This window comes from Triturus cristatus, chromosome 5_2, assembly GCF_964204655.1.
Source record: "Triturus cristatus chromosome 5_2, aTriCri1.1, whole genome shotgun sequence".
Taxonomy (NCBI): Eukaryota; Metazoa; Chordata; class Amphibia; order Caudata; family Salamandridae; genus Triturus; species Triturus cristatus.
Genome location: NC_140588.1, coordinates 411,762,594 through 411,777,717, shown reverse-complemented (window position 1 = coordinate 411,777,717; position 15,124 = coordinate 411,762,594). Strand labels below are relative to the sequence as shown.

General features: G+C 42.9%; 1 protein-coding gene across 5 annotated transcripts in view; it reads right to left on the bottom strand.

Moving 5' to 3' along the window:
* The window catches only part of MTCL1 (microtubule crosslinking factor 1), a 490,856-nt gene that overhangs the window by 112,139 nt on the left and 363,593 nt on the right, over positions 1–15,124 (bottom strand). For all 5 annotated transcript variants that reach the window (XM_085607320.1, XM_085607319.1, XM_085607318.1 and 2 more), the window contains one exon: positions 12,923–13,156. In XM_085607320.1, coding sequence (XP_085463446.1) covers positions 12,923–13,156 — 234 coding nt within the window. The remainder of the gene's footprint in view (positions 1–12,922; positions 13,157–15,124) is intronic.

Here is a 15,124-nt window from a genome sequence, read left to right as displayed (position 1 = left end):
ACCAGAAAAGAAGAAACATTACCAATAATAATCACACTAATTGTAACACTGTTATAGTAATTACCTAACTTATAAGTAAATCTATTACAATGCTCTTAAGAAAAATACAGAGGCATGCAATTAAAGTCATCATTCAAACATAGCGTTTGAATGAACGTAATTTGTTTTTCAAATGAGAAAAAACTGAGAGAAGAAAATTAATGCAAAAAGGAAGGAAAAAGACAGAAGAAATACCAAGGATAGAAAAGATACGATTTATATATACATAGAGCCCTGGTAGAAGAAAAAGAGCGAAGTTTCATGAAATGTCAGCAATCTTTGCAATAATATAAACATTGCCTTAAAAATAAGAGCTAGATGAACCATATACTTTAAAAATTGTGGAGGCTGGAATATGATATGTGCATCAGAGGATGAAACTTGAAGACAAGGTAAACTTAGTGAATGGTAGCCAAAGTAAATTTTTCTTAATTAAATTCTGAGTTTACATAGCGCTTGCTCTGTCAAGTCAATGATTGTGTTAAAGTATATTACACCATCTAGAAAAAGACAGTTGTGGCATCCTTCTAGCTAGATGCAATTATTTGTATGGCAATAGCACGAAGCAAATGAGCAAATTTTCCAACATAAAATTATTTTTCCAGATCGATGAAGAACTACCTAAGAAAAAGGTACAATAAATCAAATTGAAAGGAGATAAGACATATTTGTGAAATTTTATCCCAAACGTGTAACCCAAAAGTGTGAACTTGTGGACAATAGAACAATATATGCACAAAATCATCATTTTCAGAGCCACATGCCTAATGATTATCATTTGCATTAGTGTATTTATGGAGAGAAGCAGAGGTCAAAAATAACCTTTTATCGAAGTACTACATTGTTTGAGTGGGGCTAGCTGAGAAGAATGTATTATGGATTTTAGACCAAATAGCGTTCCGGGTCTGATATGAAAACACACAGTTTAAATCTTCTTCCTATTGTGTCTCTATGTTTCGCTGCCGTGACATTGCTGTTGAAATATGCTGTTGGTTACCATGCCGCTGAAATGGACATAAATGACATTGAAGAATCTCTTTACTGGAAACGGAGATCCACATGATTGTGCTGCAATTTTTGGAAATGTCATTATTACATGAATGAGCCCTGAAGAAGTCTCTGTTAGAGACGAAACGCGTCGGCTATGATCCCATGAGATTTTAACGAAAACGCAATAAAGACCAGCTTTTTGCACCAAAAAAAAAAGACGAACGTGTGGACTTTGGATTTCTCTTCATGTGCTCACTGTTTTGAACATTACCATATAACTATGTTGTGTAGTGCTGAACCTTTGTGATTTGTTGTGTCTCTATGTTGGTTTTAGAGCATGATGTAAGGAGATTATACAGGGGTTTATAAATGTAAAAGGCAGTTTAGATGTTGGAGAAACTAAGAACATTGGGCGAAGTACTAGGGCTAAGAGTATTAGAAGAATGAAGTATAGATATGTTGAGAAATAGTTTGCTTTAGCAACTCAAATTTAGACTGATAATTGGAAGATATATTATATTTAGTTTGAAGTTCAATAAAAAAGAAGTAATTTGAGGATAGTAATTGATACACATAGAGGATTCCCCCAGCAATATGTTTACCCCAGATAATTGATCTATGGGATAGCTTAATATGTTTATGCCAGAGTCTAAAAATGCTGCAATGGTGAAAAGGATTTGGCAATAAAAGGTTTGATTAAAACAACGGAATTAAGGAGAGCAGAAGAGGAGACATATTTGGGTTGGTGAGATACGAATAGACTGCCGATTCTTCTAAACAACACTAAACCATGAAGGGAGCATTGCCATCTGATAGCAGAGGGCAAATTTGTTTCAAAGCAGAATAAAATTTGGAAAAGTAAGAAAAGTTCACGTCACCGAATCCTTAGGTTTCTTTAATTCTGAGAGTGATGTACATGCCCTTTTCTATCCCATAAAAATGTGAAGAGAAAACGGTTAATGGTTTTTAAAAAAAAACGGCTGAAGGGGTTTGACTGGGAGGATTGAAAGATAAAAATTGATGATTGGGAGCATTATCAACGTAACAGTGTCCAATCGGCCCCACTAAGAGAGAAATAAGGGTGACCATTGCTCAGGCAAGGTAGATATTTTGTTCTGAACAGCAACTGAATTGAGATTAATTGTATTTGTTACAGAATTGGAATAGTGAATCCCTAAACATTGGTTTCCCTTGGAATTTCATGTAAATCCAGAATCTCCAAACGTTTCTTTAAAACAATATTCATTCAGTGGCATGATTTCTGACTTATCAGTATCTAATTTATATCCAGAAACTCTGGAATAGTCTTAAGTAACTTAAAGAAAGCTGGAATGGAGGTGGTGGGTTCCGAAACATAATAAAATATCATCAGCATATGCAGTAAATGTAAAATAGGTCTATATTTTGTTCCTGGTAGGCAATGCCAAGATTTGTATTTTTACTCACTCAAACCACAACATACTTGCTGGAAACACCTCTGAGTTTAAAATAACGGATTAAATAGGAATGATCAATGTCACTATTTGATATCACTTGCAGTGAGTATTAGGAAGCATATGACCACTAAAAGTAAAACCTCACAGAGTAAGTTGAAGCGGACTTGATTCTTGACCTTAAATTCTGCTAGTTCTAGTCGGATCTGTTCTCAGTATTTTTAAGCCAACTGGCATTCAGTTCTATATGGGCAAACATTCATGCATGCTCCTATTCAGAAGTTATTACTTATTTTTCACCAACATATTTAATATTCAATGCACCCGCTTTATTTAATCGCTCCCCAATTCCCTTTCAGAATGTTTGCAATCAGCAATTGCTTTTAGAGTCAATTGGTCACTCTTCTTAAGTCTCATTATTGTTCTACAAATCTGGTCTGCTATTGTTATGTTTATGTGCTTATATGTCCAATTGATCAGGACTCACTGACCAGGCTTCGATAATCAACACCAGTTTAACAGTCATCATCTGATAAATTTATCAGTCAATGCCTCCTTTAAAGCTTGCACACAAGAAGGTGCATCGTACACCATCAAATCTTCAAAGGAGTGAGTTTGCTTGTGATTCATGTTTTTTCTTTAATTGTTTGGTCAACATTCATGGCAAGCCTGAATGGAGGACATCACCAGGACCTCTAGACTGTAGATAGAACAGTGGCAGTGAGCAAAGAAATATGTCCAAAGCAGGCAGTAGATGTGTTCCAATAGACATTGAGGCATAAGGCACAGAGCTCTTCCTACCCACCCTAAACACATAATATCATGCTCATGCCAAGGTCAGTCTTCTTTTGTATGTATGTATGTATGTGTGAGGCAACTACGTAGCCTGAACCTAGCTAAAATGCAGCAGAATGTTGTACAGTGTCAAAATCAAAGGTATGGCTAGCATATGAGAAGAGCAGTGGCTGGTTTGAGTACTGTTTCTGCATCATGATGTAGCGTTCTTTAACTAAGTGAGTCTTCAACTTTGACCTCAAATAGAATATGACATCATACAAATGGCTGGTGCAGATAGTAAAGTTTTATAAGCTTGAAGGGTTTTAATGGATCACTGACACAATATCGTGCTAAACAATATCATTGACAAAAATATTGTGTCAAAATATTTTCCAAAATATCGTGATCCTATACTTATAAGGGTAAGTACAAAAATATCGGAATAGAAATATCAATTTTTAAAAAATATAAATAGAGTTTACAGGAGTAAATAGTAAATATTTTAAAATAATGTAAATTAAATATATTCCACTAATATTTAATACTATATATGAATATATTCTTATTTACATACACAAACGTGTTTATATCTATATAGACATGTATACATGTATGGGCCAACAACGATGCCCGGAAGGACTTACATCCTCCCAACAACGTCTCGGAACTGGGACCAACCGACCTCCGGTCGGCGGTCCCGACCTCCTGACTAGGATGCGATTGAACACTGTTTGGTCGCATTCCGACATTTCCGAATGGGAGCATGTATTAAGGCCATAAACCGGTCATAGTACATGCTCCCATAGGGAAATGGGAGGTGGTGTTAATCCCTGCACCCCATGGTAGGCACCTTAAGGTGCCTGCCACCAAGTGTAGGGACTAACAGGGGGCACCATAGGTGCCCCTCGGCCCCCAACCAGAGGCTGCAGGGGCAAGGGGGCTCTGCTAGGGGCCCCCCATATTCGCTCTCCGACAGGCTTTTCATGTCGGAAAGCCAGATATGGAAAGCCTGCCTGAGACCAAGCATCATAATCCCAAGGGCGGAAAGGCCACCCTTTAGGACTACGGGCCGGCCTCCGACTGGCCTATGGGCTCCTTGAGCCCTTCAGAAGCCAGCTGTAATGTCAGGCCGGTTTAATTTCCGACCGCCAGAATCGTAATGCAGCGGTCAAAAAATAAACTGAGAAGGCCTCCCATGCCGCATTGTAATCAGCCCAGTAGTGTAAAAATTAAAATATTTGACTTTATATTTTAAAGGTATTACTATGAATATATATATATATAAAAATATTTATTTTACACTATTATATTTTAATATTTTACATTTATTAGTGCACAAGTTACTTACCTTCGGTAATGATATATCTGTAAGAGACATTAGTTAGTGATAGATTCCTTACCTTAGAATATCCCCAGGCGTCAGACTGGATCCGGAAAGTTTGTCAGCAGTACCCCTGCACGTCGGAAGGTGGCGTCGTGCGGCTCTGCGTCAGTCGTTGGCGTCATGATCACCGGGATGAAGTCGCGGCAGCTACTTAGTCGCCGCCCTCGTGCGCTAAAGTCAGTTCTGTACACGACTTTTCTCGCCAGGAACGCAGAGCCATGCAAGATACTGACCACTGGTGCATTGGAACTAGGGCCCTGAAAGGGATGACCTTAACCCTAGAAATCAGTTCCCAGAACAGGGAGGATGGGTGGGGCGGTAAGGAATCTATCACTAACTAATGTCTCTAACAGATAAATCGTTACCGAAGGTAAGTAACTTGTGCATCTGAAAGAGACACGTTAGTGAAAGATTCCTTACCCAAGTGTTGAACCACCAAGGAAATGCATTGACGTTCCAGCCATGTCCAGAGACGCAGAGCCTCCTGACATAGGGTCCACGACCCCACCCCGCCTTGCTTGTTGCAGTACCACATGGCGGTGGTGTTGTCTGTGAACACTTGCACTACTCTCCCCTTGACAGAGGGAAGGAATGCTTTCAGTGCAAGTAGGATCTGCCTGCGTTCCAGAAGGTTGATATGGAGCCTGGACTCTGCCGGAGACCAGAGGCCTCTGATCTCCGCCTCTCCGATGTGGCCCTCCCATCCCACGAGGGACGCATCCGTCACCACTGTGTGCTCCAGTTGGGGAAGGGAGAGTGATCTGCCGCTGACCCAATGCTGGTTTGTGAGCCACCACTGCAACTTATGTGCAGTGCCCTCCGAGATCTGGACATACTCAGACAGGTTGCCCTGATGCTGCTCCCACTGGAACTTCAGGTCCCACTGCAGAGCCCGCATATGCCATCTGGCATGATTTGTCAGCAGGATGCAGGAGGCCATGAGGCCCAGCAGCCTCAAGGTCATCCTGACCGAAACCCAGGACAAGGGCCGAAAGATCTGAATCATAGCCCAAATGTCCCGGACTCACTGCTCGGGAGGATAAACCCTAAACTGCGCCGTGTCCAGAACTGCTCCGATAAAGAGGAGCTTCTGAGAAGGAATCAGGCGCGACTTCGGCACATTGATGAAGAACCCCAGCAAATGCAGGAGGTCGGCCGTAGTCTGGAGGTGGGAGACGACTGCCTGGGGTGAGCCGGCCTTCAACAGCCAATCGTCGAGATAGGGGAAGACTGAAACCCCTGATCTGCGCAGCTGAGCTGCAACCACCACCATAACTTTCGTGAACACCCGGGGGGCGCTTGTAAGGCCAAAAGGGAGCACGGTGAACTGTAAGTGCTCGTGGCCTACTGTGAACCGCAGGTAAAGCCGGTGGGCCAGCAGGACGGGGATATGAAAATAAGCGTACTGCAAGTCCAACGCTACCATCCAGTCTTGCAGGTCTAAGGCAGACAAGACCTGAACAAGTGTAAGCATCTTGAACTTCTCCTTCTGGAGGAAGCGATTGATGTGCCGAAGGTCTAAGATAGGACGCAGGCCCTTGTCCTTCTTTGGAACCAAGAAGTAGTGGGAGTAACAACCACGACCTACATCTGGCGTCGGAATGCGCTCGATGGTGCCCTTGGCCAAGAGGGCCACAACTTCCTGCTGGAGAAGTGCCAAGTGATCGCCCGACATGCGGTGATACTGAGGTGGCATGGCTAGAGGAGTAGACTCGAAGGGGAGGGAGTAGGCCCTTCGGACTATCTGTAAAACCCACTTCTCTGAAGCGATGGTGCGCCAGTGGGGGAGGTGATGGCGAATCCTGCCACTGGCGTTTGGTGGGCCTGAAACACCGAACTAGGAAGGTTTGGAGGCAGTGGTGGCAGGGGAGGTGGTGGACTGACGCACCTGCTGGCCCTGTGACCCACCTTGGCGGGTCCCAAGTCCGCGGCTGCGCTGATACTGTTGCTGCGCAGGTCTGTGGCTTTGAAACAAACGTGTTTGGGCGCCCCTTCCTTGGCCACAAAAGGAGCGAAAATCAGAAGCCGAAGGAGTGCGTGTGGCCGAAAGGCCCAAGGACTTGGCTGTAGCTCGTGAGTCCTTAAAACACTCCAACGCACTGTCTGCCTTGTCGCCAAAAAGGCGAGTGCCATCAAAAGGCATGCCCATCAGAGTATTTTGGACATCCCCAGAAAAGCCAGTTGTCCTCAGCCAGGTGTAGCGACGTAGCGCCACTGCCGTGGAAATCGCTCTGCCCAGTGAGTCGACGGTGTCAAGGCCACAACGTATCGTGAAATTGGCTGCGTTTCTCCCCTCAGCAATAGCTTGGGAAAGCCCTGTCTGGGCCTCCTCCGGACACTGAGGCAGCACTTGCGCCACTGTATCCCACACAGAGTGGGAATAACAGCCCAAGAGGCATGCGGTGTTCATAGGCCGCAACCCTGAACTGGCAGAAGAGAAAATCTTCTTCCCAAACTGCTCCAGTTTCTTGGACTCCCTGTTTGGAGGTGTGGAAGGGAATGCGCTGGGGGATGCAGAGGCTTGGACAACCAAGCTCTCAGGGGTAGGGTGTTGGGAGAGGAAAATGGGATCACCCGGGCCGGGCGATGGTGTCGGGCCATGTTCCTATCCACAGGAGCCCCTGAGTTGGGCCTGGACCAGGTGCCCAAAAGAACATCTGAAAGTGCATCATTGAAGGGCAGCAGCGACTCCGCAGAGGAAGACGCCGGCCGAAGCACTTTTGTCAGGAGGTCTGTCCTGACAGCCACTGTAGGGAGCTCGAGGTGGAGAGCCTTGGCTGCCCTACACAACACCAATGAATAAGTACCACCCTCCTCCGTAGCCACGGTAGGAGGAGACTGTGTGCTAGGTTCTGGAGAAAAATCCAGTCCACCTGCGTCCTCCAATTACTCTTCACAGTCTGGGTCTAACTCGCACTGGGCGCCGAGAGGTTCTTCAGACCCCTCCTAGTCCTCCCCGTCCTCCGTAACCTGCTGGGCAGGAGGCAAAGAAGGGGGAGGATGGAGAAAGGGATAGAAATTCCCCATCGGCGTCGATCGACAACGGTCCGGCACCGTCTCCATGTTGGGCGGCGCCGCCGTGGACGTCGAGATCGGTGGAGGTCGTACAAGGCCAACAGACATTGGCTGGGACCATGCATGGATCCATGGGGGTCTCTCGGTGCAGAGGCCGAAGCCGTCGACGACGTCGGGACCGGGGACGAAGAAGGGCGGGGACCCCCAATCGGACCCGTGGGGCCCATAAGCATGCCAGCGGGGTCCAACGGGCCAAAGAGGCAGGCCATGGCTGACAGAAATTCCTGCAGCTGGGCCGGAGTCGCCGACGGACCCGTAAAGGGCGGGTAGGCCATCGGCAACTGCGTAGGCTCCGCCGGAGCCACGGGGGTGGCACCACCCGCACCCTCAGCCGTGTCGCGCGGCAGGCTAGGGGAAGTCGATGAGCGACGTCGCTTCTTCGACTTCTTGTGCTTCGCCTTACCTGACCCAGAGTGCGAAGACTTCGTCAACCGATGGTGATGGTGGCTCCGCGACCGGTCCCTCGACCTCCCATGGGACCGGAACCTTGAATGGCGCGGAGCCAACTTCCGGGCCTCAAGCAACTTCCAGGACTGCTCCCGCAAAGTTTTCGGAGCCATGGCCCGGCAGGCGGGACACGACTCGGGGTTGTGGTCGCGCCCCAGGCAGTAGAGAGACTCTCGGTGCGGGTCCGTCACTGACATCGTGTGGGGACAAGCCTCGCAAGACTTGAAACCGGGCATCCCTATGCACCAGGAGTCAAAGACTCAAAAGAACAGAGACAAAAGTCCCAAAAAATTGACTGGGGGTACCGCTCTCTCCGGATCTGCGCCTGCTGGCGAGGAAAAAGAGAACTGACGTCGGCGAGCAAGGGCGGCGTCTAAGTAGCTGCCGCAATGTCATCCCAGCGATCATGACGCCTATGACGGACACGAAGCTGCACGACGACACCATCCGACGCGCAGGGGTACTGCTGACGAAAACTTTCCGGATCCAGCCCGATGCCGGAGGATATTCTAAGGTAAGGAATCTATCACTAACGTGTCTCTTTCAGATATGAGTATATATACACATTAGTACTTATAAATGTACACCATTAAAATGAATGTACTGTCAAATATTTTTATATACATCGTACGTACTCAATAAAACCATAAAAATTAAGAAAATTATCAAGAAAAAATATATTAATGTACACAATAAATAAAATATTAAAAAAATAAAATCGAAAAAGCACATTTAGAAAAAACTACTCTGAACATTAAAATAAATGTAAAATAAAAACAAAAAGGTAAAATATACAATAAAATAATTTATGCCAAAACTCTATTTAACCAACATCATGAAAACTATTGGAGTCTAAGAATATTAAATATACAATTACCATTCTAATGTATTCAACAGTAGGGAAAATGTTGGACTTGGGAGGAGTAAAATTTACTATTCCTACTCCAGTCTGTGCAACAGTAGGAAAAGCGTTGGATTTCGGAGGGGTGAAACTCCCTATTCCCACTCCAAAAAGCACAACAGTAGGGAAAGTGTTGAATTGAAAAGAGGTTAATTTTACTACTCCTACTTCAGTCTAAACAAAAGTACTTCACTTCAAACACATGACCTATACAAGTAACAGTAATGTTAAGCTATTTATAAAGCGCAACATATACCCGGAGGTGTCTTGGCGCAAGGTATGTAAGGCAGAGAAAGAGCAGAAACAAAGGACCTACTGATTAAAAAGCAAACTTTTTAGAAGTTTCTTGAACTGGGGCAGGGATGGAGCCGACCTGAGATTGAGTGGAAGGAGATTCCAGTATGTACCAGCTCTCACGGCAAAGCTGCTACCTTCCCATTTTGATTTTTTAAATCTGATGGCATTTACTCAGAATGAGCTTGCTGATATTAGGTTTCTTGTAGAAGTGTACCATGATCAGGTTTTTTTTTTCAGAAGGTCCTGAATCATGGAGGGCTTTATATGTCAGACAAAGGACCTTACATTTTACTCTGTTTTTGACTCTCAGCCAGTAAAGATCCTTAAGAGCAGAGGAAACAGAGTGGTACTTAGGCAGGTCCAATAAGTCTGGCTACCGCGTTTTGAAGAATTTGAAGTTTGTTCAGGTATTGAGTTTGTAGGCTGATATAGAGGCCATTACAGAAGTCAATCTTGGACAGTACCAAAGTGGAGATAACGGACTTCTTAACAGAGATCATCAGAAAGATTAATATTCTTTTAGTATTCTCAAGGTAAATTTGAGCTCATCTGTGGCTTTAATCAGAGCAGTCTCTGTACTATGTTCGGAGCTGAATCCGAATTGAGCAGGATCCAGGCATTTTGATTCCTTAATAAACTGATTTAATTGGGTGTTCATCATTGGGTCTAAATTCGTTTTTTTCAGTAAAGGCAAAATGGAAGCTCGCTTCCATTGGGCTGGAAAGATGCCTGTTCTGAACAGGTTATTGAATATGCTTGAAAGGTGGATTGCAACAATGTCTGGGACCAGTCCAATGACTGAGGGCGGACAAGGACCATCTGGAGAGCCTGGCTTGGTGGTTAGGATAAGATCTTTATTTGTTCCATGGAAACAGGGGAAACAACTCAAAGCTGTTTGAGGACAGGTCCTTCTTGGAAACTAAGTGACTAAAAGAGTAGAAGATAGAATCAATTTTACCTCTGAAGTGTGAAGCAATATCATTGCGGAAGGACTGGCTGACCCAATCCCTTTTATACTCTGGGTGTTTAGTTAGTTTATTGATAACTTGGTAGAGTTTTTTCATTGAGTTTTTGGCAAATTCTATTTGCGAAGAGAAGTAAGCTGCCTTTTCTGTAACAAATAGGGCTTTGTAGTTGGTTAATGAGTGTTTATAAATTTCTTTCTCATGAGAGTCATATTGGGCTCTCCATTTCCTCTCTTGGCGTCTACAACCTTGTTTTTCAAGCCGGAGGGCCTCTGAGAATCAGGGTGCAGACAGACGGGTCCTGCTTAGGCCTCCTGTTTTTTTTCGATGCTAATTGCGAAAAGGCAGAGTTAAGCCAGGTGGACTAAGTCTCTGTTGTGAGCTCAGGATTGTCCACAATCATTGGATTTGAAATAGTCAGTAGTTGCTCAAGTTGGCTTTGGTCAACTTTCGACAAGAGTCTGTACTGGGTAGATGTAGACCTCCTATTCGGGGCAATATTAGTTGTGGGGCAGTTTATCTTGAAAAAGATGGCTGCGTGATCGGACCAGATCAGTGGAAGTACTTCAAGACTGGAGATATCTTTGTTGTTCGAGAACAGCCCATCAAGCGTATGACTGCCTTGGTGAGTGGGATCTGTGCTACAAAGTTTGAGGTTGAAGGCCTCCATGATTTCAATTAATGCAACTGTATCCTTATCTTCCGTTTGCTTTAAGTGAAAATTGAAATCCTTGAGGACCATGAAATTAGCATTGCAGATATCTGCCTCGAGTGAAGAATTAATAAAATTTAGGGGGCCGGGAGGGCGATAGATTAGAGAGCCTCGAAATGTGCAATTATTTGTGAGCCTGAGTTAGGAGAGTGCTTCACATTCCTCAGACTGTATAATTGTAAAATTAGTCCTATATTTATCATGGTAGATGATCGGATGAGGACCATGGATGAAGAAAAGAATATTGAACTCTCAATATAAAAATGATTAATTCGCAATGTTGTTTTACTTCTCCGCCCTATATCCCTACAAACCTAGCAAACCACACCTAAAATATAAACTTTAAAAAAAAGCATTCCATAATTTACATATTTATAACCAATTAAATAATTAACAATTAATTTTAAATTATTACATAATTAACTTCCCAGCCTAGACCCTCACAATACTAGCAGCCCAAAAATAAAATATAATTAAAATGAATAGGTTTTCTATCATTTAAATAGTTATGTAATTAAGTAGTTAATGATTAATTATTAATTTATTAACTTCCCACCCTATAGCCCAACAAGCCTACCATCCCACAACTAAAATATTAGTAACATAAATCAGTATTCCACATTTTACATAATTAAAAATTAATTAGCAACTATAAATTATTCATTATTACGTAATTAACTTCCCACCCTAGGCCCCTACAAACCTATTTTAGCCTGCAACTAAAATATAAGCAAATAAATATGTAATTAATTACCTCATTAAAATCAATTACATTTTAACAATTAATTATTAATTATTTCTTAATCAACTTCCCACCCTATCCTCCTATAAACCCAACAACCTGCTACAACATAAAAGATTACTAAAAAAAACAAATCAATAATAAAATCAAAATCACTTAAAACTACAATCTATGTTTAAAAAAATAATCTTTAAACAATGTCTCAAAATTAATATATGAACTAAAACACAGTCAAATGATTAAAAAACATTATTTCTAACCACTATATTATTGAAAAAGATACTGAAATCGATATTATTTAAAATTATATTACTTGCCTCAAAACACGATATTCTTGTCAATATATTTGTGCATCATGATATTTGTCTATCATGATATTTATTTTCTTGTATTTTTGCTTCCCAATATTTTTAGATCGATATTTTGACCACACGCTGTTTTAATGATTTCAGAAAATAATGCCAAATTACCGTCAAATTCAAGAGCAAAAATACTCTTGCAACAAAGCCATCAGTACTAAGAAAAAACATTTAAAAAATCTGAAATCTAAGACAAGGTTTTATAAGAACATTTGAAGTGAATGAGAACTAACTGGTGTTACTGCAGAGCAGAGTTATAATTTAGAGTACCAAAAGACTTATCTGTTGTACGATTGTTTGAACCCTTTCCCCTAATGTTGAGTTAATAACAACGCACTAACTTCACCTCTAAGTTGAGACTAAAATCAAAAAATTCTCCTTCACCTATTATGCAACTCAACGCCATAGAGAGCGCATAGGGCCCGATTGAGAGCTTTGTGGATGGGTTAATCCATCCAAATATGACAGATATCCTGTCCTCCTTATTGCAAATGCATTACATTCTATGGCACCTGTGGTAAAGCAGACAGAATATCTGTCACCTGTCTGATGGAGTAACCTGAACTCCAAACTAAATCAGGCCCATGGTCTTCAAACAACAATTTATGTTCCAACTGGCCACTTTCTAAAGCTCAGTTATGGACTGCATACTACTGTAAGTCAATGGATGTATTTAGACTTAACAGAGCAGTGCTGTGTTTGATCAACCAACGTGCTAGTTTTTCAATTCCCGATATTAGTAAAGATAATTTAAATATATTCACATTTTTTCCTGCTTTAACGATGGGAAGAGACATTTACCTCAAGCAAGTCGTCCCCCATATCTTCATCCACCTTCTTGCACTGCCGCCAGTGTTTCAAGAGCCACTTTATTTTGATATAGAGGAGGAACACATTCTGTTTGAAGTGCCTCAGTTCTTGCTTCAGTAGCCCCTTCTCCTGACTCCAGGCCTTCTCTTCCAGCTTGTTCTGTAAAGTCAGGCTCTGCACCTCCAAATCTTTCCTCCGCAGGTTGCTTAAGTGCTCCTCCTCCAGCTTAGATGGGAAACAAGCACACAGTGAGTAATATTTTCTATCTTCAAAATTCTCAAGCCCTTTTTTGTCCGTAAAATAAAAAATAAGGGCACAAGGAATCTCTTTTCTGGAATACGAATATGGAAAGTGGGACCATAAATACAGTAATTACATCATAAATAGAGAAGGTTACTAGGTGGGCCCATGTCATCAGGGACACCGTGTTCAGTCCTTCGTTTTACAGATAATCGTCTTAGGGGCTACTAGCATGCATTATTTCGTTAAAGGAAAGCCCTAGACAGGAAAATGGCACCTCTGATGGCATTGTGCAGGAAATCTGCTCTTTCGTTCTGTGATGTCACACATCTTTTGCTGGACCCTGTATTCTTGCTGTCTTTAGAACTCTGTACACTTTACCCCTGCTAACTAGTGGTAAAGTGTCTGTGCGCCCCTTTTTAAACATGGTTGAATTGACCTACTCCTAATTGGTATATTTAACTTGCCTACAAGTCCCTAGTTTATGGTACAAAATGTACTTGGGGCATGGACTAGTGGCCCATACACTACAGTGGCAGTGCAAACATGGATTTAAGACTACCATTGTAACCTAACAATAAAATATTTGGATAGGTCAAAACCTTCCTTTTAAACATTAATCAGTCATTCCTATGTATGCCTTATGGCCCACAAGACGGGGCACATGGTATTTAAAAGTAGGACACAGACATTTAGGATCAGATTATGAATACGTCGGTCAACAGGACTGCCGTACTCGCGGAGGCAGTCCAACCACCGCAGGTCTGTCTGCAGTATTTGGAGTGTGGCAGTCGGACTGCAGCGTATGTCGAGATCCAAGATCCTGTGGCAGTGGCACAGTGGTCAGGAGCTGCAATATGCTTGTGGTGCCGCAGCAGAACTGCCGAGCATATTACGAGTTGCCTATCCATCGCCCATTTTATGGTGGTGAGCCCACCATGAAAAGGGTGGCAGAGAGGCAACTAAGGGGCCCCTGCTGCTCCTGGGCCCTTGGGGTGCATGCAGGGGGGGTGGGGGAGGAGAACATGTTGTGCCCCCAGGCACTGCACTCCCATTCCTGCACGGTGTGGCATGCACAACATGGTGCATGCCACACCCTGCAGGAACGTGCAGTCGACACCGTCATGGCGGCGGTGTGCATGTTAGGCTCTCCTATGAGCCTAACAGACCACTGCTGCGAGACCGCCACAGCACCACCCACCCACCCACCATGGATTATACTCTTAATCCAGCGGCACATTTCCCTAAATTAAGCCTTTCTGCTTTGTACCTTAGTTACCAGATGGGCTGAGCTTAGATTAATTTAGTGACTTTAAGGGTTCACCCTGATGAGTTGTGAACATTTCTTGGTATTGAGAATATGCCACCTACATAATAATAACATTTCTTGCACATGGCAGGTGGAAAAACAGAGTACTGACACACACAGTTAAATTACTGTTTTAGCAAAGAAACTTTAGGCTGTGATGTCGCATTGGATACATTATTTATTCTTGGTGATGACAAATAGGAGATGGGTGCAGACGGAAAGCAATTTAACACCATTATTGATGGGAAGAATTTGGGCACAGATGATCGAAGATTTGAAGCTTTAGCCACCAAACCACGTTTGCGTTCAACTACTACAAACATATAATTGATTCAATAAACACATTGTGGCCCTCTTTGATGACATGGGTGGACCTGCCACCTTATTTATTCTGAGATGGAAAAATCTGGATATAAAACACTAGTGTTATCACAAGTTGACCATTATTGAGGCTAAACCTGTGAGCTTTAAGAGAAAAACATCAGTAGGACTTTGAAATCAGCCATAAACGTTTCAAATTAGTATAAGAAATTCTTTAACTTATTTGTCTTTCTGACCTTGGACATTTGTGAATTTATCGCCTTTGTCCTGACTGAAAAAATCTCCACTCTTTGTTCCACCCTTCTAGCGAGGTTACTAGTCCT